Source organism: Sphaeramia orbicularis, chromosome 11 (assembly GCF_902148855.1).
Source record: "Sphaeramia orbicularis chromosome 11, fSphaOr1.1, whole genome shotgun sequence".
In the NCBI taxonomy this organism is placed as follows: domain Eukaryota; kingdom Metazoa; phylum Chordata; class Actinopteri; order Kurtiformes; family Apogonidae; genus Sphaeramia; species Sphaeramia orbicularis.
Genome location: NC_043967.1, coordinates 43,482,099 through 43,507,307, shown reverse-complemented (window position 1 = coordinate 43,507,307; position 25,209 = coordinate 43,482,099). Strand labels below are relative to the sequence as shown.

General features: G+C 39.2%; 1 protein-coding gene across 3 annotated transcripts; it reads left to right on the top strand.

The window, feature by feature from the left end:
- On the top strand, nucleotides 1–25,078 carry ago3b (argonaute RISC catalytic component 3b). 3 transcript variants are annotated; one of them, XM_030147490.1, is made up of 19 exons: nucleotides 1–612; nucleotides 6,124–6,295; nucleotides 6,383–6,503; nucleotides 7,464–7,672; nucleotides 8,449–8,585; nucleotides 10,052–10,186; nucleotides 10,385–10,472; nucleotides 10,593–10,740; nucleotides 12,524–12,643; nucleotides 12,735–12,857; nucleotides 14,647–14,780; nucleotides 15,006–15,190; nucleotides 15,295–15,454; nucleotides 16,434–16,524; nucleotides 16,680–16,874; nucleotides 16,964–17,098; nucleotides 17,319–17,420; nucleotides 17,937–18,136; nucleotides 19,696–25,078. In XM_030147490.1, exons 1-19 carry the CDS (start codon nucleotides 594–596, stop codon nucleotides 19,802–19,804), a joined length of 2,583 nt encoding a protein of 860 aa, XP_030003350.1. In that variant the 5' UTR covers nucleotides 1–593; the 3' UTR covers nucleotides 19,805–25,078. The 3 variants fall into 3 exon arrangements, with proteins under 3 accessions (XP_030003350.1, XP_030003348.1, XP_030003349.1); XM_030147488.1 differs by having other exon boundaries at nucleotides 14,614–14,780; XM_030147489.1 differs by having other exon boundaries at nucleotides 12,735–12,878.
- Nucleotides 25,079–25,209: the final 131 nt, after the last annotated feature.

The window sequence follows — 25,209 nt, the reverse complement described above, 5'->3', positions numbered from 1 at the left end:
AGAAGCAGAGGGCGGTGTAAGTGGAGACTTCATACCGGTTTGTGCCGATACCGAGAGGAGGACGCCGGGGCAGTGAACCCCTTCGTATCAGTCTAATAAAGAAGACGCCGGACTGTCACGGTATCAAACTCAGGACAGCTAATCCCGTCACGGAAGAGGTACATATTCGGTTTATGGTTGAGTTTCGAGTTGCCACCGAGCCGCCGGTTCGCTGTCGTCGGCTAAAGCTAACGTTACCAACCGTTGAGGCTGTTAGCTTCACAGCCGCTAAGGCTATCAGCGAAATTCTACCAACTCCGGTTCAACTGTCACCGACACTTCTAACTCCGACTTTAATGTGGTTGTTTCTCTAGACAAAAAAAAAAAAGCTTCGAAACCGGGGATATTTAATTCGACTCTGAGCTGTCAGTCGCTCCAGGTGGTAATAGACCCCCCCCCCACCTCCAGCACAGGCGGCCCGGGTTCACAGCAGTGACCGAAGACAGGCGTCGGAAAGCGGGGAGCAGGGGAGCGGCGTGTCGGGGAGCCAAGTTTTCACCTCGGACGGAGAACTGACCACTGAGGGCCGGGTCATCCGGACAGAGACCTCATGAATGGAAATCGGAACAACAGGTGGGATCCTCAGACTAACGGACATATTTTCAGAGCCTAATTTGGAGCTCAGGTGTTGAACTGGAGTTATTTTCAGTGTGCGTCGGACCTCTGTAAGAGTTCACGTATAAAAAAAAAGTGCTTAATCCACATGCATTATAGGCGTTAGTGGAAAAGTAGCTCAATCTCAGTCTTAAATGTGCGCCCCTTCTTTTGTTGTGGCTGTTTTTTGTTTTTTTTGCGTGTTTTACCTGGTCACTGTGGGTAAATGTGTGTATTTACATGTGTATATGTGTGTGCGTCTTCTCCAAACCAGTCTCACGGGTTTTGCGCATTACTGTGTGCGTCGGTCTTTGTGCGCTGTCACAAGCAGGTGGTGATCCCGTCAGGTGTGTCTGAAGGGTAGCGTGTATCTGTGTGTAACATCCGCCTTTCACACCAGCTGCTGCCATAGTTACACTCACTATTGAATAATGTTCGGTTAACTGCTGCCTCTGTTAATTACAAATCAATGAAGCATGGCCATCATAAGTCAATTTACTTTGTAGCCACGGGCCGCAATTTGTGTGTCACAGCTTGTATTATCGATGTTGTTGGGGACACTGGGCAGAAAAAGAGGGCCAAACTGGTTCACTGATACTGACCCACACTTTTCATGCACCTACTCCACCCAAAAAGAACAATGTTTCTGTCCAGAGCTGTGGCTGATTATTAAAATATTCAGATTCATGACAAGACTGAGTCATGACGTGAATGAAGACTGTGCTGAATAAAACAAACCTCATACCCAGATTAGATAAGACTGGATGCAGTTGATTCACCAACCACGAAATGGAATACATAACTATCCCCAATGCATTTTAATGTGTTGCGTCCTAAATTTTCCTTATTAATGCAGTCAAATTCATGTCAAATCAATGTGGAGAGTGTCAAAACTATGAAATGAGTTTTCCCAGATCTACTGATTGCAGTTGGTTTACATTTCAGTAAGTTTTTTTTTTTAATGTTTTGGATACTTTGCCCATTTTTTTTGGACATAAATGATGATAACTACAGTGCACAACTGTGCTGAAGTCTACATTTTTGTCAGCAGATGTAACATTTTCTTGCAGAATTACCTCCTGGCTACATAAATAATTCACCTCAAGTCTTTAGCAAACTCAAACACCAGCTAAGTGCTTTAAGAAATCATACAACAGCTATATGGAATATAAACAGGTGCATCTATTCAGTCCCAGTGTCTGTGACGTACCTCAGCACGTAAACAGTACAAAAATGCCAAGACATAAAACCTGTAGTGCATTTCAAGGAGATATGAAGATTTTCTGGTTTCATGATTTGTTTTGAGTATTATTGCTGCTTTATGAGGCATCTTTGAGATGAGTAAATCAACCCTTCTAATTTAGATGTTCATTTCAAATCCAGATAACAATAAATATCATAGTATTGCAGATTTTGTGTAAATGCAGTGACTAAATAGTTTAGATAAAATGACTATATTGAAAGGACTATGTCTATGTCTACACTTTGGATCAAACACTCCAAAAAAGTATGTACCAATTGGAATATCAGCCTGTGCAATTATATAATCACAGAAATGATCAGTCATTTGTGCATTTTCCTTCATAACCAAATGATTAGACTAAATCACAACACTGTCAATTTTGATAACATTACCACAATATTTTGCAGCTCTGGCACCTACTGATATGTGATTATTAGGCTTATCTGTCTGTATTTAGAACTGTTGTGCATCTTTTTTAGCCAGCTGTTAACAATATCATTCTGAATATGTTGTGTGGACTGGCTGCGTAAGAATTTATAAAGTATAGTTTGTTTCTTTGTCAGACTTTCTGAATCCATGTCCATAAGTGACAGAAGTAGCCACTCTTTTAGGTAGAAACTCATCGTATTTTGGTGGCTGGTCCGAGTCTCTTTCTGTGTCGCATGCATTCTCCTCCATCTTTGTCTCTGCTGTCTTTATGCTAAGTCTGCATCTATGCTAAAGTTTTATCTAAATGGTAAATATTGATGCATAAAGAGTATAATTTGCAGCACAAGAACTAAATGTCAGAGTGGGTGTTTTGCTGTTGTCATGCAATATATACCAGGGTTCCCACAAGGTCTTAAAAAGTCTTAAGTCTTGAATTTACAAATCTGCATTTAATACCTTAAAAAAGTATTTGATGTGATAGATTTTAAGTTATGTTACCATAAACTTGTTGGCTGTATTGTGTTTAAATGTGTCTCTTAAAATGTCCAAGCTGCAACTAAAGCAACGTTAGTTGACTCAGTTCCACCCTTTCCAACCTGACAATTAGCCTAATACTGAAATTAGGAACCAATTATTGCTAACTTTGCAGCCCCCGGTGAGAAATGACTACAGAACTTTCAGCCCAACACACGTGCAGCCGTTAGTCATGCACACGTTGCCCAAGAAAGCCGACTTTGGGAATGCTTTTTTTGAAATGGGCATTAAATTCTGTTCCAAGTAGTCTTAAAAGGGTCTTAAAAAGTGTTAAATTTAGCCTGAAGAAACCTGTAGGAACCCTGTATACACAGCATGGCCAAAAATAAAAAGCAAGTAGTTCAGATATTTCCATTGGTTAATTATTGCTGTGATTAATATGTTTCAGCTGCAACAAGTTCTTTAACCCTTTAACTGATGTAGTGTGTAGCTTCTCATTTCTGAAACAACCGTCAGTTTGTAGTGACCATGAGGATTGGACTGTGTTTTAATGAAAAAAGGTCATGTGGTCTGATGAGTCCAGACTTGACCCTGTTCCAAAGTGATAGACGCATCAGGGAGAGTGGTGGATGGAGTGATTACCCATCATGCCTAGTGCCCTACAGTACAAGCCTGTGGGGACTCTGTTATGAACTGGGGTTGATTCAGTTGGACAGGTCTAGATTCAGCATTATGTTTTCAAAAAATGACAGAAAAAAATGTTGTGACAGTACATAAGCTTATCGAAATGATGGGAAGCCAAAGGTGGTCTACAAACACATTAGTGTGGCATTTTTTGTGTTTTTTTTTTGACGAGGCAGTTTTCCATTATCAGCTTATATGTCACTAGTTTTTCTCTAGAAAATGATTTATATTCTGATATCTTTCATTAGTTTAGAATCATCTTCACAATTCATGTTTTGTGCAGTAGTTTGAAAGATATTTAACATATGAAAGAGACAAAAGCAAAATATTCCTGTGTTTAAGAAGCTAGAGGTGGTTATTGTCTGTAGGATCACTGTTAGACAGGTAGGTGAAGTCGAGAAGTAAAGGACACTGAGCTGTACCAATAAAGAGTTTACACAGTTTTTGATCAGGAGTGTGGAGAAGTGAAATATTTGCTTTTTTTGTATTCTAAGCTTCTCAAGAGTTATGGATATACTGTTCTGTAATTCAACATGTTATTGTTGTTCTGAGTGGAGTTAGAGTTGGTTTGAGTGGGAAAACTTCTTGCTTGTGTATCACGTGTCTTATACTCCTGCAAGGCCAAAGTGGTAAAAATAGAATTATTCTAACTGTATGAACTTTACACATTTTTACTCTCTAGCTTTACTGAAGTGATGTTAGGACTGTGCAGTATTAATCAGTGGAGTACTCTCTAAAGTGTGTGGGTTGAATGTCAGCTTTGTGTGGGTAGCTACTGGCTGTGCGGTGCATTTGTATGATGAAGCAGCCTGATAAGTGGTCATTAATCTCTCCATTGTTGCTTACTCTACAGTGAACCTTTGTGCTTTTGGGTCATTTCTGGTGCAGCAGCCTGTTCTTTGGTTAGTTGAGCATGTTTTCCTTTGAACTGATGTTTGTGTTAGCACCTTTTTTTTTGCTTCACCTTTCACATTTTCACATCGAAACTAATTCCAAATCATGGGTATTTTTTTTTATTGTCAGAGCTACAAGATAAATGAGACAATTCTGTGTGCACCTGTTTTTCCTCCTCTTGTCAGCATGCCTTTAGTTGCCATGGAGAAACTGTAGCCACATGGGTGCCATTGCCATGGGAACTGCACAGGGGAGGAAGCAACCTGGGGACATATCAGCAGAGAGCGCAGCCTTTTACTGAGGGATTCCTCCTTTTGGCGGGGTCAGCCCTTGACCTTGCTCGCTATCACGCTCTGAAACACTTTAGAATTTTCCACCCACACTTTCAAGGCAGCATTCATCACTTACTTTTGCATGTGTACATTTTCCCCTTTCCAACATATCTTGATGTTTGCACAGCTTGAGCTCTTTGCATGTCATATTGCTCTTTTCTGTGTACATGTGTGGATTCCTGCCTGACTCACATTCATGGAAATTGTGTGGTTGTGTGATGTCATTTTTGTTTCGCAGAGGAGTTTCCAGTTTGGCATTTATGAAAATGGGTGTCAAGTTAGAGTGGCGTGTCTCCCGCCCACTTCTCCTGTCTGGCAAAGGCTGTGTCAGTCAGGAGAAATCTGTGACCGCCGAGCTACGCTTTACCCAAAATGTCAGCAAACTAAGTAACCTTTAAAACGGCCATTATCAGATTGATGTGAAAAAGAAAGAACGACGACGGCCTGTTTGTTCTTTAAGTTTTTTCACTTAGCCTAAATACGAAGCGGTCAGATCATCTTCAGTTCCAGCTCTGACTTTCTGCTCTTTCCTCCTTGTTAACCACTTCCTTCCTCCGTACTCTGCTGGTGTTCCTGTCAGTGCTCACAGCTTGGCCGAAAGGGTTCACCACATTCCTGAATATTAATTTGTGCTCTGTTTGAGATGTGGACAGATTTTCCGCAGGTTCTAAACAATTCTTATTAAACTACTCTATTGAGTACTTCATTTTAATCAGTCAGTGACTGTCTGTGGTCTCTTATGTCAGTAAATGTTTCATCATTGACTTAGGAGATCATTTTCATCTTAATATTTTGTTATTATTAATAACCTCTGTTGTAAATTGCCTTTTAATAAACACAATACTTTACAGTGAGCTTGTCATTATTGTAAAATAAACCCCTTACTGATAATTTAAGACCTGCAGTACCTGTTCTGAATTTATTTTCATTCATTTTCTTAGCCTTTACTTAAAAAGTCTAATGCATATTTCTTAATGTACCTGTATTGCAATAGAAAATGACTAAACCTAGAGACCTGTCAGCACGCAACTCCAATTTCACCAATAATATGGGTCTCATATTTAAAAAGCTTATTTCTAGAGGAAAAACCACAGTCAATTCTGGCTGATATGGTTTCTTTTGTCTCCAAATAGAAGCAGATATCTCAGCAGAGTTTTGAAGGATTATGTCCCTCATGTAGGGAAATTCTCAAATTAGGAGCTTTGGGTATAAGTGCATTAGAGTCACATGGGAAGGCAGAAAAACATACAGAGTCATGATATTGTCCTGTATAATATTCATAATTGGAACATCACTGAAGTCTGGCTGCAGTCCAGATGGAGGTAGAAAAAGTTGTATTCATAGGTTTCTGAAAGATTCTATTTTGACAAGAGGAGGAAGTCTTGGTGTGTTGAAAATTGTTTCTTATCATTTTATGATTTAATGTTTTTTCAGGAGCCGCTGGAGCCCAAGCCCTTTTTTCGTTGCCACGGCGACCTGGTTATGGCACCATCGGGAAGCCGATCAAGCTCCTGGCCAACTGCTTCCAGGTGGAAATCCCTAAGATTGACGTCTACCTGTACGAGGTCGACATCAAGCCTGATAAATGTCCTCGTCGGGTCAACAGGTAAGTGTTCAGTGTTTTATGGCACTTTATCTCAGTGTAGACCTGTCATTGATTTTAGTGATTCATCTTCCCTTACGTTCTTCACAGGGAGGTGGTGGACTCCATGGTTCAGCATTTCAAGGTGACCATCTTCGGTGACCGTCTGCCAGTTTACGATGGGAAGAAAAGTCTTTATACTGCAAACCCACTTCCTGTCGCTGCTGGTGGGGTAAGACTTGTTCATGTTTTGCTGATGTAGCTTTAGTTGACCCCTTATTTTTCGGATATTTCTTAAAGAAAGCTGGCAACGTTTACTGCACTTAAAGCAAAAACCTTTTCTTTTCAGATTTAATTAAAACATTTGCATTACCTTAGCAGAACAAAGCAAGTTAAGGAAACAAACTGAGAATTTCTTGACTTATTTCAACATTCAACAACACAGAGAAAATTTCCCTTGCTTTTCTACCTTTGTTATGAAATCTTCCAATGAATCTTAGTCCATCATCCCCAGAAAGAACATGTGAATCCTACAGATTCACACACATTAGTTTCTGTATGTACCAACTAACAGCTTAATTCAACGTATGGGTGTCTTTGTAACTTAACTTGTTAGACATATGAGAGTTATTATTCCTGCAGCTGTTGGCCTTTTGAATGAATGTGATCTGGTCTGGAAATGATGTGTACCTTTTACTTTTGCTGGTTGATTTTAGGACCATATCATCACCTTGATGAAGTACTTGGGATAAATCATTAAATACTCAAATCTAGTTATGATTTTTAGTTTCTCCTGAAAATCTGAATAAATGACATAGGCAATTATTTTAGGAAGGTCTTCTTCTTCTTCCTAATAAGCATCTATCATGTGCCTTACATACAAAAACTAAGCAATACATTGTTAGTTTGCAGGTGAGTCTTGTTACCAGTCTACCTCTACATCTGAGATGACTGTTTTTACATTCATTCTGATATGTCACCTGTTAGTTAATTCGTCTTAAGCACATCTTGTGCAGAATCTTAGTCCTGGACTGTGGTGATTAGTGTAAAACCATCCGTAATCACAGTTTTTCTCCGCAAAGAATTTCAAGGCCTCGGTTGTTTGAGCGAATGCTGTTGACTCAGCCGAATCAGCTTTCAGATTTTCTGTCTCTGATAAATGAGCTAAATTAACCCCCATGCTCCTCCTTAGGTGGACCTGGATGTCACCCTGCCTGGCGAAGGAGGCAAAGACCGCCCGTTTAAAGTCACTATGAGGTTTGTGTCGTTGGTCAGCTGGCACATGCTTCACGAAGTCTTAACCGGCCGTGCTATAGCAGAACCGCTGGACCTGGAGAAACCTCTCAGTACTAATCCTGTTCACGCAGTGGACGTCGTCCTTCGCCATCTGCCCTCCATGAAGTGAGTTCATTCCCTTAGAAATTTACAGAAACTTGTTTATTACGTTCCATGAATCATATACATTGACTGGAATAAAATATAGTAGAGACCCTTGGATCAATGTCTAAAAGGGACAAAAACTGGATTTCCTTTTCTTTTTTATGAGAAAGTGATGATATAACCTTTTTAAAATACTGAATGCATTATATTCAGGCTCACGCTATTAAAAATAATAAAATAATACACATATAATTAAAACATTAGAGACAGACATTGAAAAATGCCCATCATGATTAAATATTCTTAGCCTACAATAGTTTATAGGGTTCACATTTCATAACTTTTGCAGTTTTCAGTCTCAACGGCAGGCTGATTCCTAGAAGAGTTACAATCTAAGTGGTTCTGAATTAAGCATGAGCAGAGTATTTCCTGTTGATGAGTTCTCTTGGCCAAGAAATCTGATCCAAGAATGAACAGGAAAAGATACTTGTACCCTGGAGCTACTGTACAGCTTGCTTAATTTACAATGCAGCATTTCAACCTCACTTCTACATATTGTAACAGGGCCAGTTTAGTGGAAACACAAATGTACCATCATGTCCAATATTCATATGATGTACTAGAATATGCCATTTAGTGACTCCATTAATCAAAGTAACTCCAATGAAAACAATGTCTGACCTCTACCTCAGGGTTCTCTCTTGCTACGTTGTGACCTGCAGAGGGAATGTAATGTGTTGTTATTTTTGTTTGCTGCTGACCTTTGCATCACCTTTTGTGCCGTCTGTCCTCTTCAGGTACACACCTGTTGGACGCTCCTTTTTTTCTTCCCCAGAAGGCTACGACCACCCACTCGGAGGAGGAAGAGAGGTGTGGTTTGGTTTCCATCAGTCAGTACGGCCAGCCATGTGGAAGATGATGCTCAACATTGATGGTGAGAGGGTTTTATTAAAAATGTGTACGATGGGTGTGATTGGTAAAAAATCCACTGAATAGCTGTTTATTTATGTACATGATAATAGAGGTAGTAAAACAGTCTAGGATCTGAATCCCTGTTTTACTCACTAGTACTGTTAAATACTGAAAAATTAAATGAACTGTTCATTTTCTATACTGTTACGATGAGTTAGAGTTACATGTTTTATATTTTGTGGCTATAATATAATGCTCATTCCCATCGTATATAGTACAACAACCACTATCAGGTCTGAAATCAAATAAGCTAAGCGTTGTTTGGAATGGTGGTAATGAGAGTGTCTCTTGGGAAGACAAGTTATGCAGACTGTCTAAACCTGGCTTTCCTTTGCATATTGATGCAAGATATAAGTCGTATAAGTCATGAACATGTTCAAAATCCAAGTTACATTTTTGATCCCAGTTTTTATATTTATTCTTTACTTGGTCCAAGATGATTTGAATCTATAGGGCCTAAAATAAGGGAAAAAATGCCATAAAATACACACATTGCCTCTGCAGCTCTGACCTCTCAGTCCAAATCAAAAGAGAATACGGAAGACATAACATCACTTCCTGCTGTTATGGAAAAGTGAAGCCATTTTTCCAACTTTCTATGTTGAGACACAAAGCAGAGAAGTATCATTATGTCTATGTCGCATCTGACAGAATCTGTTCAGCGATTGTTAATTACAGCTGTCAGTAACGCACAGTATATAACAGTCCTGTCTGTCTGAAAACACCTGGTGTTAGAGAAAATCAGACCATTACAGGGTAAAAGACGTAGATGCTGAAATCTCATGTTCTCTCTGACCACTTGAATTACAGTATGCTGAAAGGTAAACAGCTAAGTTTTGTGCAGTAACACTAAAAGACTGTCAAGGATGGCAGCTTTAACAGCACTGGAAAGAATAAAGCTGAACTTGTTAACACTTGAGTAGCACAAAAAAACGAAAACATTAATGAGCCTCTACCATTATAGTTGCAGTTACATTTGTTTGCTGTGATTGGAAGCAAATTTTTGTCATCCTGCCACATTTTTGTCCGAACAAAGCTTACACTATATAATAAAACCACAGCCTGTCTTGGACTTGAAGTTGAATTAGCTGATCACAGATTTGTCATATGTTCAGCTTTTTGTGAATGTGATTTGGATTTATTTAGTTCTTCAGTTAGGTCTTTTTTTCTCTCATTTCTGAGTCATTTTATCTTGAATGGTCTGAAGGACTAGCTTTTTCAGCATGAATCACATCTTTCTTGGCCTATGGTTCATTTAGACTGTTTGTCATACTCTGTAAATTTAAATGACAGCAAAGTACAAATTCACAAAATCTTTACCTTAAGGGAATTAAAGTGTGTGTCATGCTGTGTGTTCAGAGAGTGATCTGTATGTTAGATTCCACAACTGTACGGTTTTACAAATGACCTTGTCCTGTGTCATTTCAGTGTCAGCCACAGCTTTTTATAAAGCCCAGCCTGTGATCCAGTTCATGTGTGAAGTCCTGGACATTCACAACATTGACGAGCAGCCCCGCCCCCTCACAGACTCCCACAGGGTCAAGTTCACCAAAGAGATCAAAGGTATCTCCCCAGCCAGCAGCAGCCTCTGCTTGTTTTCAAGCCTCATTGTACTGGTCTGTTTGCTTTTCAGTAGGAAGCTCCTGTAGTTTCACATGTTTTGTCGTGCTTGGACGCCTACAACATGAACGTAGATTTTGCTGATTTGAGAATTCCAAATTTTGCTGATGCTTATTCACACCAATGCCTCAACTTCTGCAGGTCTTAAAGTGGAGGTGACACACTGTGGAACCATGCGTAGGAAGTACCGAGTCTGCAATGTAACACGACGCCCTGCCAGCCTCCAGACGTACGTTTATGCGCTGCAGCTGTTAACCCACAATCAAAGATGCTACTGGCCTGAATTAAGAAACGCTGAAATCTAATGAAAATTCAACACCTTATGTTCACACTGTGTTGCAATCCACAGATTTCCATTGCAGCTGGAGAATGGGCAGACGGTGGAGCGCACAGTTGCACAGTACTTCAGAGAGAAGTACAATCTGCAGCTCAAGTACCCACACCTGCCATGTTTGCAGGTGGGACAGGAACAGAAACACACCTATCTGCCCCTGGAGGTAAAGTGAATCATTAGAGATCACCTTACAAACTGCTTGGTAATTGAAACTACACACAAACTTTACTGTTAAATGAGTCGGACATTTCATTCCATCATTTTCATTATTATTAATGAAATGTAAAGGTTTAATGACATGCATATGTTGCTGCTGTCAAAATTAATGGGTTAAGGTTTTTAAAATTAATTTAATGTTGAATAAATGTGGTAATTATTCGTCTGAGTTTTAGGAAGTTGTTTGCTACATGTGTGGTGGCTGGTGTACCAGTGGCTTGTGTTGAACAATAGCATTGCTTCAAATAGCAGAGTCACTCCTTTGTGAATTAAATGCATTTTTTAGGAGTGAAGGTGTTTGGGTAGTGCCGTTACAGCCATACAAACCAAGTTTTTGAAGCTCACAGCATAGTTTTCTGTTGTGCTCTGAAATAAGGATGGGTGATCTCATGTTATGTGACTATGTTAGATGTACTATAGATAAGATAAGAGTGCTGTCAAACCTTTCCCATGCAGCTAAAATGTGTCTATCAGTGTAATTACAGTATTTTGCAGAGCGTTGCACATAGGCATTGCAATAATCTATGGATTTGTAGCATTAACATCCCGAAGCTAGTGAGTTTATTTCAATACTTTAGCTTCTACCCATATTTAAGTGTTTCATTCCTTTCCGCATTACCTTGCAGAGTTTGTGTAAAATCTTGTTTTGCTGCTGACGAGTAATTACCATAAGGTCGGATGCTGAACACAAACGAACAGCAAAAGTTTAAGTTATGTTAGAATAGAAAAATGTTTTTGATTCCTTTATAAAACTCTGGTGGAACTAATTAGGCCACCGCAGTCTGAGTAATTATTGGAATCACAGCTGCTTGTTTTTGTGGCTATTGTGACTATAGTAATAATGTTGGTTTCTAGTCACTGTAAAGAGGTGATGACATGCACATGCAGTCACTGAAAGGTGTGCAGGAACCCAAAAAAAAACAGTGGATGAAAGAATCACAAGGTCTGCACATCCTGTGAGCTCCCAAAGAATTTTATTCATCACTAGTAGTGACGTTTCAGGCCACAGCCCTTCATCAGACATGGGATAGATCATGACACACAGCTGTTTATATAGGGTACTAATTGCAATATCACGTGACGGGTGATGCAAATCTAGTCAAATAATAACAACAATTAAAAAAGCTGTCACATACCGCCTAAGGCTCCAGAAAACTACAGGAGAACTTGGTTTGGTTTTAACTCACCTACATTTTAAAAGAGGTGGGAAAACTGTGATTCAGTTTGTGGATCATGATTATTCACTAAAGGATGATTATACAATCATTTGGACAGACTGCATAGCTCTACTGTGAAATAAAACCATGGATGAGTATATGCCATCTAAAATAAATAGACTGGTCTGTCTTTGGGTCTTTCTGAATATAAAAGAGAACTAACAGTTTCTATGGAGTAAAAAAAACACTCATCATTCTGTACTCAGCAGAATTTTTTTCATTTTTGCTAGACTATTGTGGCCACTTGGTTTTGCTCCTATTTCTGTCAACCTGATGGTCCGTTTGATCGTTTTATTGGAACTGTATTGATCATAGGATAGAATATATGGATCAAGTTTAAAAACCATAGTATTTACATTCACAATTCTGTGATTTTACACAAAATTTTCCATTATTAAAAGCTTTTACCATTCAGTACTGTTTTTTTAAGTTTAATTAAAAGCCCCGGTATAGACATCCATCTTGCTTTGACTGTTTGTAAAGGCTAAACTAAACCGCTGTTTCTACATTCAGGTGTGTAACATTGTTGCTGGTCAGCGCTGCATAAAAAAACTAACGGACAACCAGACTTCAACCATGATCAAAGCGACAGCACGTTCTGCTCCAGACAGACAAGAGGAGATCAGCAGGCTGGTGAGAATCCTGTCAAGACTCACCTCACATACGGAGATGTTACTGCTTTTGTTTTTTTCCTATCAAGTAAAAATGCCTTCTCTCCATTCAGGTTCGGAGCGCAAACTATGAGTCAGATCCATTTGTCCAGGAGTTCCAGTTCCGTGTACGAGATGAGATGGCTCAAGTGACAGGCCGCGTCCTGCCGGCCCCCATGCTGCAGTATGGCGGCAGGGTGAGCTCTGAACCCTTTATGGTACCTTCCCTTTAAATCACGCTTCATTTGCATGTTTGTCCTTCAACATGTCTGTGTGTTTGAGGCAGAGGATTTCCCAACTATGGCTTAACATTTTCTAAAAAAAAAAAAAAAAAAAAAATTAAACATCTGATGCAAATCTAGAGCCAGGCAATATGATCAAAACCTTCCATTATGACATTTTTACCTTCGGCCCTCGCAACAGGGTATTGTCATCAGTTCGTCGTCTGTCTGTCCATACGTATGTGCAAAACCTTTGGCATGCACTGAAGGCCGAGGGTTTTCGGGTGCGGCCACGTTCTGTTATATTATGGTAACTGTATATATCCTGATACTCTGAATGTTCTTTGAATTCACTAGAGAAAGGGTTTAAAATTGGCTTAGAGTCTGGTTTTGACCAACTCTATATGTAAAGTGTCATGAGATAATTTTTGTTGTGATTTGGCGCTTTATAAATAAAATTTGATTGATTGACTGATTTAATTGGTTTTCCCCTGTAAGTCACTTTGGAAAAAAGTATCTTCCAAATGTGTAAAGGTAAAAGAACAAAACCACCTTAAATTTGTTAATTGTTTTGGTTTTTTTTACTTATTTATTTTGATTTTTTTCAACCCATACATCTTTGCATTTGCATTACAGTTTCAAATGTAACATTTTCAATCATATGTCTCCAAAGACAAATCTTTCTATCACAACATAAAGCTTTCATCAAGTGTCACAATGTCAAAAGAAAGAGTAAATCGAAGAGAGAAAAAAAAGCAAATATATGAACATCATTGTTAAAAGTATTGCAAATAACAGATGGTATTAAATTCGTAAAAAGGGGTTTGCTTTATCTTTAAGGTTTTACTTTAAATATGAACAATAATTTACAGGTTTTACATAAAACAAGTGCAAATAAATGCCAAAGAAACAGCCTTTCCACATAATGTACTGCTCTATTTCGTCATTTTAATAAAAGCTCATTGAAGACTATCTGCTTAAACAACTGTGTGCAAATACCCAGTAATCATCTAATGCCAGTAACACAAGTGAAACAAATATTTTCATGTTCATGTTTTACTGGTTCTTCACACTCCCACTTCCAGTATCACATTACCTTGCAATTCAGCTTGATTTGCAAGATAGTGAGATCATGGGAGATTCCAGCCCTGATTCACTACATGTTCTGCACCAAATATCTAGAGACACTTGGAGATACGTCGTGTAGTGGAAACATTGTTGTCAAGTTTCACAGCCATTGTTAACTGCATTTTATGGCATTATGCTTCTACTCGGTGTTTTGTAGTAAACAACTATATTCTTATCTACTCTGATCCAGGCCTGTTTTATTGGGAAAACCTCTAATCTGTGTGTTTATCTTTTTTTCTGATGTGTGATGTGCTTCCACTGTATAAACCACAATCGCCTCTTTTCAGTACCTCATGTTTTTATCACAACTTATTCTTTTGCTAATTAATTTTAGTTTATATTCTTTTATGCATGCATTGTTGCAACAAATCATTTTGCCTATTTCAGAAATACTCTTTATTTTGCATGTCTGTCATCAATAAGCTGTTCTTCAACACCCAATCATGAACCACAGAGAAAACCTATATAATCTCATCAGTCATCCAGATATTTGCCATGATCAGAGACATTTGATCGTGAACACTCACCAGCTGCTTGATTCAGTTGAACCCAGACACTGTGTGTGTGTCTTTGTATTGTGTTGTACTGTCTGTGTGATCGTCAGCCCCAGCAGATCAACCCTGCACTGTCGTTGCAGAACCGCACTGTGGCCACACCAAGCCATGGAGTGTGGGACATGAGGGGGAAGCAGTTCCACACTGGTGTCGAGATCAAAATGTGGGCCATCGCATGTTTTGCCACACAGAGACAGTGCAGAGAAGAGATCCTAAAGTGAGTGCATGAAAGTGATTTTATTACTGCTTGGTTAAATCACATTTTTGCAGTGGTGATGTGAAATACACCACAGGAGTGAATGGAAGCACAGATAAAACCTGACAATTATTTGCTCCACAAAAAATGAGCTGTCTTCTTTCAAACTTTTTCTACAATATCATCCCTGGTAGCTGTATTGTTCCACTGTATAGCATTGTCATAATTTCTGATCTTTACCCACAGGAGCTTCACTGACCAGCTACGGAAAATCTCAAAGGATGCTGGCATGCCAATCCAAGGCCAGCCGTGTTTCTGTAAATACGCCCAGGGAGCTGACAGCGTGGAGCCCATGTTCAGACACCTGAAGAACACATATGCCGGGCTGCAGCTCATCATCGTAATCCTGCCAGGAAAAACACCTGTCTATGGTATAAAACCTGCAGCAGTCCCACCAGCAGGCCACATTTAAGGATTTATAAGAACATAGCTCTGTCATATCATGAACGTTAACTATCTATTCTGTGCCCTACAGCTGAAGTGAAGCGGGTGGGCGACACCCTCCTCGGTATGGCCACCCAGTGTGTCCAGGTGAAGAATGTAGTGAAAACATCCCCGCAAACCCTCTCCAACCTCTGCCTCAAGATCAACGTCAAACTGGGAGGCATCAACAACATCTTGGTTCCACACCAACGGTAATGTCAGCAAAGGAAACAAAGTGAGGATGTACATACACGATAATATTCCACTTATGTATGTTCTGGATTTGATACCTATCATGTAAACAACATATTCCTTGTGTGTATTCAGGATTCAACCTTATTCCAAATATAGAACTCTCCAGCTAAGAAATGTACTATATGTTGAGATTAATTATGTTTAGTAATTAAGTAATTAAGATGACATTATATTCAACAGTCTCAATCCCCAACATAATTTCCTCAGTCATATTAATATTCTGGATTTAATGGATTTTTTTAAAAGATTTTTTTCACATATATTTATCATATGCATCCCAGTTGGTATGTTTAGTTTAATATGAAATGCGCTGAAACTTGCCTGTTTATGTTGAACTTTTGTGTTTTGCACAGAAACCAAGCAGCCAACAGTTAGTGAGGCTGCAGTAGAAATGTATAAACCAAAAAAAAAAAAAAATCCCACATTTCTGATCAGGAGAAAGACACCACCTTTTAAAAACTTGCAAATGAGCAGGTTTTGTCACATTACTGACCTATTTAAGAACATGAAAGGAATGAAATCTAGTTGCACAAACAGCTCCAATCCTTCACATATAGTGACATGATAATTTCATTGTCATTAATGTAACATGTTAAAGAGAATATTAAAGAATTTAGTTGAATAGCTAGTTGATTATTTGGTAGAATAAGGGCAAAAGCAGTAATATGATATACTTATGATCATGCATATAATATGTTGTGCATGTTAATTATTCAATGTTAAACTGGTTAGAAATGTCAGGAAAAAAAGATATATATATTTTTTTAATCAAAATCTGATATTCTTATTTTGATTTTATATATGAAGGTCAGAACATCTGTGCACATCACTACTAAATACCTGGCTCACTCTGTTATCTGTGTATCTTTCTGTCCATCTGCAGTCACACCATGACAGAATAATTAGAATGACTTTGTTTTTTCCTCATCCGTCCAGGCCTTCTGTGTTCCAGCAGCCAATCATCTTCCTCGGCGCAGATGTCACTCATCCTCCTGCAGGAGATGGGAAGAAGCCGTCTATTGCAGCGGTGAGATGTTCTGTCAGAGATGAACTTCACACATGTACATCAGTCTGTGTTGGTGCAGCAGCTGCTCCTAAATGTCTCGATTCTTATCTTGCCAGAATATTTTTTGCCACACATATGGTTAGTTTTATGTTTTTGTGGCTGTTGTGCCTGTGCAGGTGGTTGGTAGCATGGACGCCCATCCCAGCAGATACTGCGCTACAGTGCGGGTCCAGAGGCCCAGACAGGAGGTCATACAGGACCTGGCCTCGATGGTGCGAGAGCTATTGATCCAGTTTTACAAATCAACCCGCTACAAGCCAACCAGGATCATCTTTTACAGGGACGGAGTGTCTGAGGGCCAGTTCAGACAGGTACCGCCATCTCCACACCAGGGTTTGAAAGAAAAACTGCCATATTTTACCAGATAGTGTTCATTTTGCTTTTGTACTTTACTGTGTAGGTGCTGTACTATGAGCTGCTGGCCATCAGAGAGGCTTGCATCAGTCTAGAGAAGGAATACCAGCCGGGAATTACCTACATTGTAGTACAGAAACGCCATCATACACGCCTCTTCTGTGCAGACCGCAATGAGCGAGTGAGTTACATAGAAACAATACTGATCAGTGGATTTAGGAAGATTTACTCATCATTTGTTACTAGAATTTTCATTTGAGCTAGTTGAATTGAAGATTAACAATATGAAATGGGATCTGTTGTAAACTAAAATTGTAAAGTATTTCATCCAGTGATTTGGACCGCTCTGTCTTTTTTAAAATAATGGGATTGATTTCTAACCTTTTTCATCTGTCTTTCAGGTTGGTCGAAGTGGAAACATTCCTGCTGGTACCACAGTGGACACAGACATCACCCACCCATACGAGTTTGACTTTTACCTCTGCAGCCACGCTGGAATCCAGGCAAGTATCTGGGCATCAGTTGAAGGATTTTTAACAGTATAACATCACTAGAACTATGGCCCAAAGCACCACAATTGTATTAAAATTACCCATGAAACTGTAATATGTCTCTACATGATGTATGCAGATTTATTTGTCGTCATAACTTAATTGTAATGGTTTTTCAGAAGCATCTGTGGCTGAACTAAAGGATGTACTGTGGACATTATATGTTATATTTACATGTTATTCCACTTTACACAATGGAGAAATAATATACAAAGGACAACTGCTTCATAATAATCTCTGCTAATGATATCATTATCCACAGTAATGTGTAATAAAGGAGGGTGTTAAAAAGGAAACTCTTACTAGAAAACACAGTTTACCAGCTGTATCTCCAGCAGCAGTTGAAGTTAAACTTTTCCATCTCAGCGTCAAATACCCAGCTTTAATATTAGCTGCCGGTTGCTTCATTCTTTCTTTGTGGATCCTCTCTGTCCCTCGGGTGCGATTATGTCTGCCTTGCTCTTTCAGGGCACCAGCCGGCCTTCCCACTACCACGTGCTCTGGGACGACAACTGTTTCACCGCCGACGAGTTCCAGCTCCTCACCTACCAGCTGTGCCACACCTACGTACGCTGCACACGCTCAGTGTCCATCCCAGCACCAGCCTACTACGCCCACCTGGTGGCCTTCCGCGCTCGCTACCACCTGGTCGACAAAGAGCACGACAGGTAAGAAGAGCAAGCCTGGTTACCATCACTGGGGTTTATTTTGTATATTATTCTTACATTATGAATTGGCCTTATACGTTTTTCCATTTCAGTTTCCTGTTAGAATTCATAATTTTTGGTGAGCCAGGTGCCACAAGCTGGTGGTGTTCTATATATTTTCCTCAGGGTTTCTATTAACTGGAAAATTATTATTATTTTTAGATCTGCAGCATTCATGTTTGTCTCCGTTAATCAGGGAGTGGATCTTAATATGGATAAAAAAAAGTGAGGATTAAAAGGGATCTACACCAGGGGTGTTAAACTCATTTTAGTACAGGGACCACATACAGCTCATTATGATCTCGAATGGACCAGACCAGTAAAACATGTTTATTATAGCCTATAATTTATGTCAACTCCAAAGTTTTCTCTGTTTTAATGTGGAAAATGTAAAACAAAAAGAAAACACTGGAGTTGTCATTATTTCTAGCTTATTATGGTAGTATTTTTACTTGTGTGGTCAAATTAGGCTGTATGTGACCCCTGAACTACAATGAATTTGACACCTTTTATTGCATTTCACAAATTCATTCCACAGGCTAGGTGGGTTTTGGCCTGTGGGCCGTATGTGTGATACCCCTGAATTACAGACTTTACTCTACCATTATTGCTGAACCTTTTTAAAAAATAATTTATGATTTTTGTATTGTTAATTAACCCTTATTCATCATCATGTTGTGTGTTGTCGTGTCATAAACACCTCTGCTGTTATAGTATTCTGTTAAATGCTGAATTACAAGGCTCAGTGTCATAAAGACTTTCATGATTGGACTTTCTGCCTCTCTTATCTTTTTTTGTGATCCACTATTTACGTTTCACTGAAGCTGGAATCCTTGTACAGGATGTTTATTTTGTCAGACGATGTTGTGGATAAATGGGATGTTAAAAAGGCTTGGAAGTGGCCCCTGGTTAATGAGTAGTCTTTATATGCTACAACTATATTTCTATTTTAATGCTTGTTCAGCTGTACAGCAACAGAAATGGAAAAATATACAAATGAGAACAGCTTTTTAGTGAATTAAGCAGCATTAAAACAATACATTCGTTTGATTTGCTTTATAGTCACTGCATATTAAATTGTAAAATGAATGTGAAGTTCATTCATCTAGGTGAATTATATCAAGTCACAAATTTTTCTATTAAAATAAATTCTCTCCTCACACTGGATTGGCAAGAAAAAAGTCCTAGTGGCATTTCTTTTTGCTGACATTTTGTTATTAATTATTTTAACAGAGTGTCTATTTGCGACACATGGCAGCTATTCAGCTAACGTAAGTTAGATCTATGAGACCTGGAATTGTTTTTTGTTTTGTTTTTTAATTCTTATTTTCAGTTTCACTAAAGCTTCTTGGTTGGGTGTAGGGAAATGCGGTTAAAATAAACCATGTCACAACATTAAGTATGTGTTAAAAGGCCTTTCTGCTTTACTTAAGCTTTCTTTGTTATTCCACACATGGGTGTAAACGGCGTCCTTTAGCGCGCTTTATTTTATTTCTCTGCATGGTTTCTTCCCAACGCAGTGCGGAGGGCAGCCACGTCTCAGGGCAGAGTAACGGCAGGGACCCCCAGGCGCTGGCCAAGGCCGTTCAGATCCACCACGACACACTGCGGACCATGTACTTCGCCTAGGACACCCTCCCTTCCTCACCTTCCCTCCACTGTACCCAGAAATGCACTCAGCCAGTCTTAGTGTCCGACTTTGATCAGCAGCCTCGTCTCCCTCATCACCCTGAGTGACCCCTCATTTGTGCAGCTTTGGTCCCTGGAACACGACGATGACGATGGTGATGGCGACGGCGGGCAGCGTAAGGATGTCAAAAGCCAGAGAGGAAAACAGCCACATTATGCAATTACAAACCAGCCAACTGTTTCTGCTCTCACCCATGCATCTCTTACTTTCCCACATTTCCTCTGCTGTATTTCTAATCATGCCGGATTCTGTCTCCTTTTTAGAGCTCATTTGGTTCCTTTATGGATTTAACAGCAGCCCAAAGTTTTATTTTGCTGTATTTTTAACGGTGCATGGTAAAGTAATAAGCATGGGTGGGCACAAAGCATTTTGAGCCTAATGTTGCTGGTTGTGGTTTGTATTGTAGATGGTTTTAATTGTTTGTGTGTGTGTTTTCAGCTTGTCTTGATGCGATACTGTATGTGTTATTTGTCTGTTGAGCAAATGTGAATGCCATGGCAGCACTTGTTAAGCGAGTACAGTTGTAAATTGCAGCATCGCCCTTTTTTTTTTTTTTCTCTGTCAGATCAGCAGGTGGTCGGCTTAGCGGTCACGCTTCTGCCTCCCTTTAAGCCAATGGTTATTCACGGTGATTTAGCCAGACAGTAAGAAGCCTAACTCTGCACTCTACCAACACTGACAATGAATGATTTTTTTTTTTTTTAAATAAAGCCACACACAGCCATTCTTCAAGGCGTCGTGTGTCGCCTGATGCCTTAATGCAAGGCCAGACGTGTAAAGAGGACTGTAAGAAAGCAATGCCATGGCCATGAAATGGACAATTTTAAAGCCCTCACTTGTAGTTAAGCTTGGTACTGAGTGTTATACCAAACTTCTCTTGTGTCTTTTATTGCTATTTATGAGGAGTTTTTTTCTTTTAACTTGTATTAAAATAAATTTTTAGCAATACACAATAGGGGACGGCATATATCTTGTCATGATCAGATATATTCAATATTATCGCCAGTTTTGACACAAAGCTGTTGAATTTGATTGTCAAGAAGTCCTCGAGTGCAATAAGGTGTTAATGTAGAAAGAGCAGGTTTGTCAGTTAATGATTTCGTTGACTATTTGCGCGTTTAACGGTTTGTTACAAGTGAGTTTCGGCAAGTGACGATGAACACGGCTTCAAGAATGTGCAGTGTTTGACATTCTTATGAACAAGGCAGGTCGATGCCACAGATGTGGGTCGGTCTCCAGGCCTGATGGTGTTTGGAGAGGTCGGACAACAAAGTGCCTGATTTGGTTTGAGAGTGAACGGTGTGTAGGACTGGAGGTTTTTAATCGCATGTAGGTTCGGGTGCCTCAGTCTCAGAATCCCATCATGCAGCTGGACAGCACAGAGGATTGTAGTTTATGTCCACCTACGCCAGCTTTGTGTGGTTATTTGCCCTGTTTTGTTCTATTTGTGATCGGTATATAATTACTCCGCTTCGCATTAATGCAGGATAATTACAATATATTTTGATCATAACAGGCTCATAAATATTGATCAGAAAATACAGAAAATAGCCTATTATCACAAAATGAAGATGTAATATTTTTGTATCCAAAAATTACCGAACAATGAACAAACATTTTTTTGAATAAATGACATGAGTATTTAGTTATATTTAATTTATATGGCATTTTCACAACATTAACTAGAAATGACTCAAGATAACATTGTTTTCTGAGGTTGTTGGAGAATTATTACAGAAATTTCTTGATGCACAAGGTCACTTCATTATATATATTAGTTAATTTATGAGAAAAACAAAGCACGTTATGAGATCTCAAAGTAATGTCATTTGAAAACAAACACTAATAATCACACACTATAAATATGAATTTCTGAGGCAGAGGTTATCATACTTTTCACGTGTGGACTCTGTCACAGGTTCATTTCTTTGTCTGGGCCAGCTGTTCCAAAAATGACACCTTTCTATTTTTGAGTAATTATGCAATAAGAAACACATTTTCCTGCTCCGTTTGGACACACTGACTGCTTGTTGATGAGGACTAACTGAAGTAAAAAAGAAGCCTCTGTTGTTTTGAGGTTTATCGATAACTTCCGGTGCATTTTAACCCATCGTCGATGCCAAATCTCGGCCATGGCTGCTGCCGTTTTTGATGCCCCGCCCACAACCATGCGTCATCTTCATCACGGCCTTGCAGTCGTTTAACACAGGTGAAGCCTTCGGGTGTCATCTTGTTCCACTTGGACCAAACCAATGTGCCTGGTCAGGGCGAGGGGGGGGCTGCAGGACCTCTGTTTGTATCGGGGAGGGGGGGGTCACAGCGCAGATGGCGTGGATCTTTACTCTGGCAGCCTCATGGCGTCGCGCTGATGGGCTCTGGACTCATAAATGTGCTCGCCACATGTCACTAGAACCAAACTAGCTGCTACAAGAGAACATTTATTGAATATTTCTTCAGATAATATAGAAATTATATATGAACACAGAGAATCTAAGAGGACATGGTATTCTACTGCACTTAAATGGATGTGTGTTTAGCAGCTGAGCCTGTGCTTGAGTTCAGTTTGTGAAGGAAGTGGATGTTTTTCTATCCACTTTTAAAGGGATAGTTCTGATTTTTTAAATTTTTTTTATTTTTTATTTTTTTTTGCGTGTGGGTTGTATGAGGTCAGTGAATTACCTACAGTAGATGGAGCTCAGCAGAGAAGCAGCATTAGCGGACATGTACGTTGTATTTAGAATGTTTTCAACTCTTTTCTGTTGTGAAACTTAAATTATCACCCTGTTCAATGTCTCCGGACTCCTTTGACAAAAATAGCAATTTTACCTCCCAGAATATGACAGCGGCAATCGGTTTGTCTGAATAAACATGTTAAAACGCCAAAATCAAACAGTTAAAGCTGCAGTGCTTAATAATTTTTTAGCATCACTGGGGGAAAATCCATAATTACTTTTCAACAAACTTTGACTCGGTTGGTCTAAAAGGACAAATGGCTTTCTTGTGTTTGAAGGCTGGCAAAAATCATGAATACTGACAACTGTAATTACTATTTGTTGATTGGATTCTATTAGATTCGACTCAAAAATTGGTGTCACCTTCATAACATACCAGCGAACAAATAGAACGGCATCTGATCTTGTATTTAGTCTTGTCATTTGGACTGAAAGCAAACAGATGCAGGAGGAAATGTGTATTATCCAATTCTGATTTTTTTGTTGTTTTTTTTTTTCTTTTTCCCCATGTGTGTTTCAGCTCCTGCAGCTTTAGCCCTAACAAATTGGAATGAAAAATGTGCCGAAAAAAAATCGTATTGCACAGTTTTTGGCAAATATTGCAGCATTGCTCCTCATTTTGGTGGAAATGGTAATTTTTGCATTGAATTTTTACTGAAAACAATGCTCCATCACATCTGCAGACCCTGACTCGACGTCATCTGTATTGTACCATAATGTGTCCTTTATAGTAATGTATTGGGACAAATATTTTTTTTTTTTTTACCGTTACCATAAAATTGTAGGTCCTGTGATATAGACATAGATATTGCACTTATTAGAATGTCAGAAAGGATGAAGTAAGTCATGGAAGATTTTGCAAATGTAGTGTACACTTGCATCTTATGTAGGTGGTTGACATACATTTTGCTGCTACTGCAGGTAACAAATACACTGACTATGTACTTTAAACAACCCAGACTAGCCCTTTAAACTTTGGACTGCCCTATGGTTTGAGGTTTAATTTCTGAAACTGTCAGATCGGTTTGTCCCCTGTTGTTTGTCGTCAGTGGAAGCTGTTTCTTAATGTCAGACATTACCAGCATTTGATTTTACTTGAATAGTTTGTCGTGGGCATGTTTGTGTGTGAACTGCTTATAGAGCCTTATTACAGGAATCCCTTCCTCTCATAATGCCACGTACAGTAAATCGACCTCTAGAGCCTAGACGGGGCTTCGTATGTAACAACGCTGGACATCAGATGCCTTTTTCCTCACATCATTTAAAGAAAAGAGCATTTTTAAGCCTGAATGGAGATATATTTATATTTAAAGATAGTAATGTAATGCACACACCACTTATTTTTTCTAACCAAATCCTATTTGAGGCAGAACTGTAATAGCTGTATTGAGATATGAAGTTTAATAATATAGGGGTCTGTGATCATTTTCCAAATTTGATAATGCAATAGGTTTATTTATGTGAAACGTTTGCAGCATTGACCTGCAATGTAGAGACTGTTGGAGGTTGTTTTTGTCACGTAGTGATGAAGATGAACCGTCAAACCCTCCTCTTCTGCTTCTTTACGGATCTGCCTCCGCTTTGACCTTTTTTTTATCATCTCAAAACCTCATGAAGGACGAGTAAGACTGTAACTCTTGTTGACGTTTGATACATATTCACGAGAAGAGGAGGGTTTAAACGTTCGTCACCGGACCGGTTTTTTTTGTCCGTTACAGACTGTGCCTTTAACGATGGTGCTGAAAAAAAAACAAAAACAAACAAGCAAAATCAAAGAAATCTTCAGAAAAACGAGTCGCCGAGTTAATTATTGATACATGATTATACTGTAAGGTGTGATTGCGTGTATATATGTGTGGTTTGTTTGTGTTTCTTCGTGTGCTTGTGTGTGTGGATACCTCCTACGTATGCCAAGAACACAAAAAAATATGCAGAACTGATCAGTTTGGAGCTGACAGGACCAAAAGGCCTGTGGGGATCAGTTTAGTAGACGGGCACTCGGAAGCACAACCCAAACATTTCTTTAAGAAAAAGGGGAACACTCATGACTCCATACTTAACGCGTAGCTCAGTATAAAAACTATGTAGCATTATTTATTTGACCCCCTCCGTACTGCCTGTAACATTTTATTCCCTCTCCTCATGTGTCGGTTGATGTGTTCGTGAATGGACGGCAATAATGAAGCAATCATTTCTGTGCAATCGTCTCGTCCTCGTGTCCACAGTCCAATCCCGTTACTTTTACTTCTCTAATGTGAAATTTAGACGTTTACAGCTTTGGGATTTGAGTTCTGACTCCACGAGTGCCCGATTCCCCACAATAATAAATCTTTACACCTCTGTGGTTGGCTGCATATCATGAAAAAGAAAAAAAAAGTTTGGGTTTCACAGTACGTTCATTATTAATGTGCTTGTTTGTACTTTTATTTTTGCCTGATTATGACATGGTGACACTTTTAGAAATAAAACTGTATGTCGAGACCTTTTTTTGTCTTAACACTCATCTGATCCTGGTCCTAAGTTGAGCCTTTTTATTTGGTTGTTATATTTAATTTTTTGATTAAATACTTCTATGTATTAAGAACATGTGTTTGTGTTTTGTTTTGATGTTT

Bases quoted from the DNA above. Each gene is read 5' to 3' on its own strand.
- ago3b (XM_030147488.1), top strand. The intron at 10,187-10,384 runs GTATCTCCCCAG...CAACTTCTGCAG, and splicing joins GTTCACCAAAGAGATCAAAG to GTCTTAAAGTGGAGGTGACA. The intron at 10,473-10,592 runs GTACGTTTATGC...TGCAATCCACAG, and splicing joins CGCCCTGCCAGCCTCCAGAC to ATTTCCATTGCAGCTGGAGA.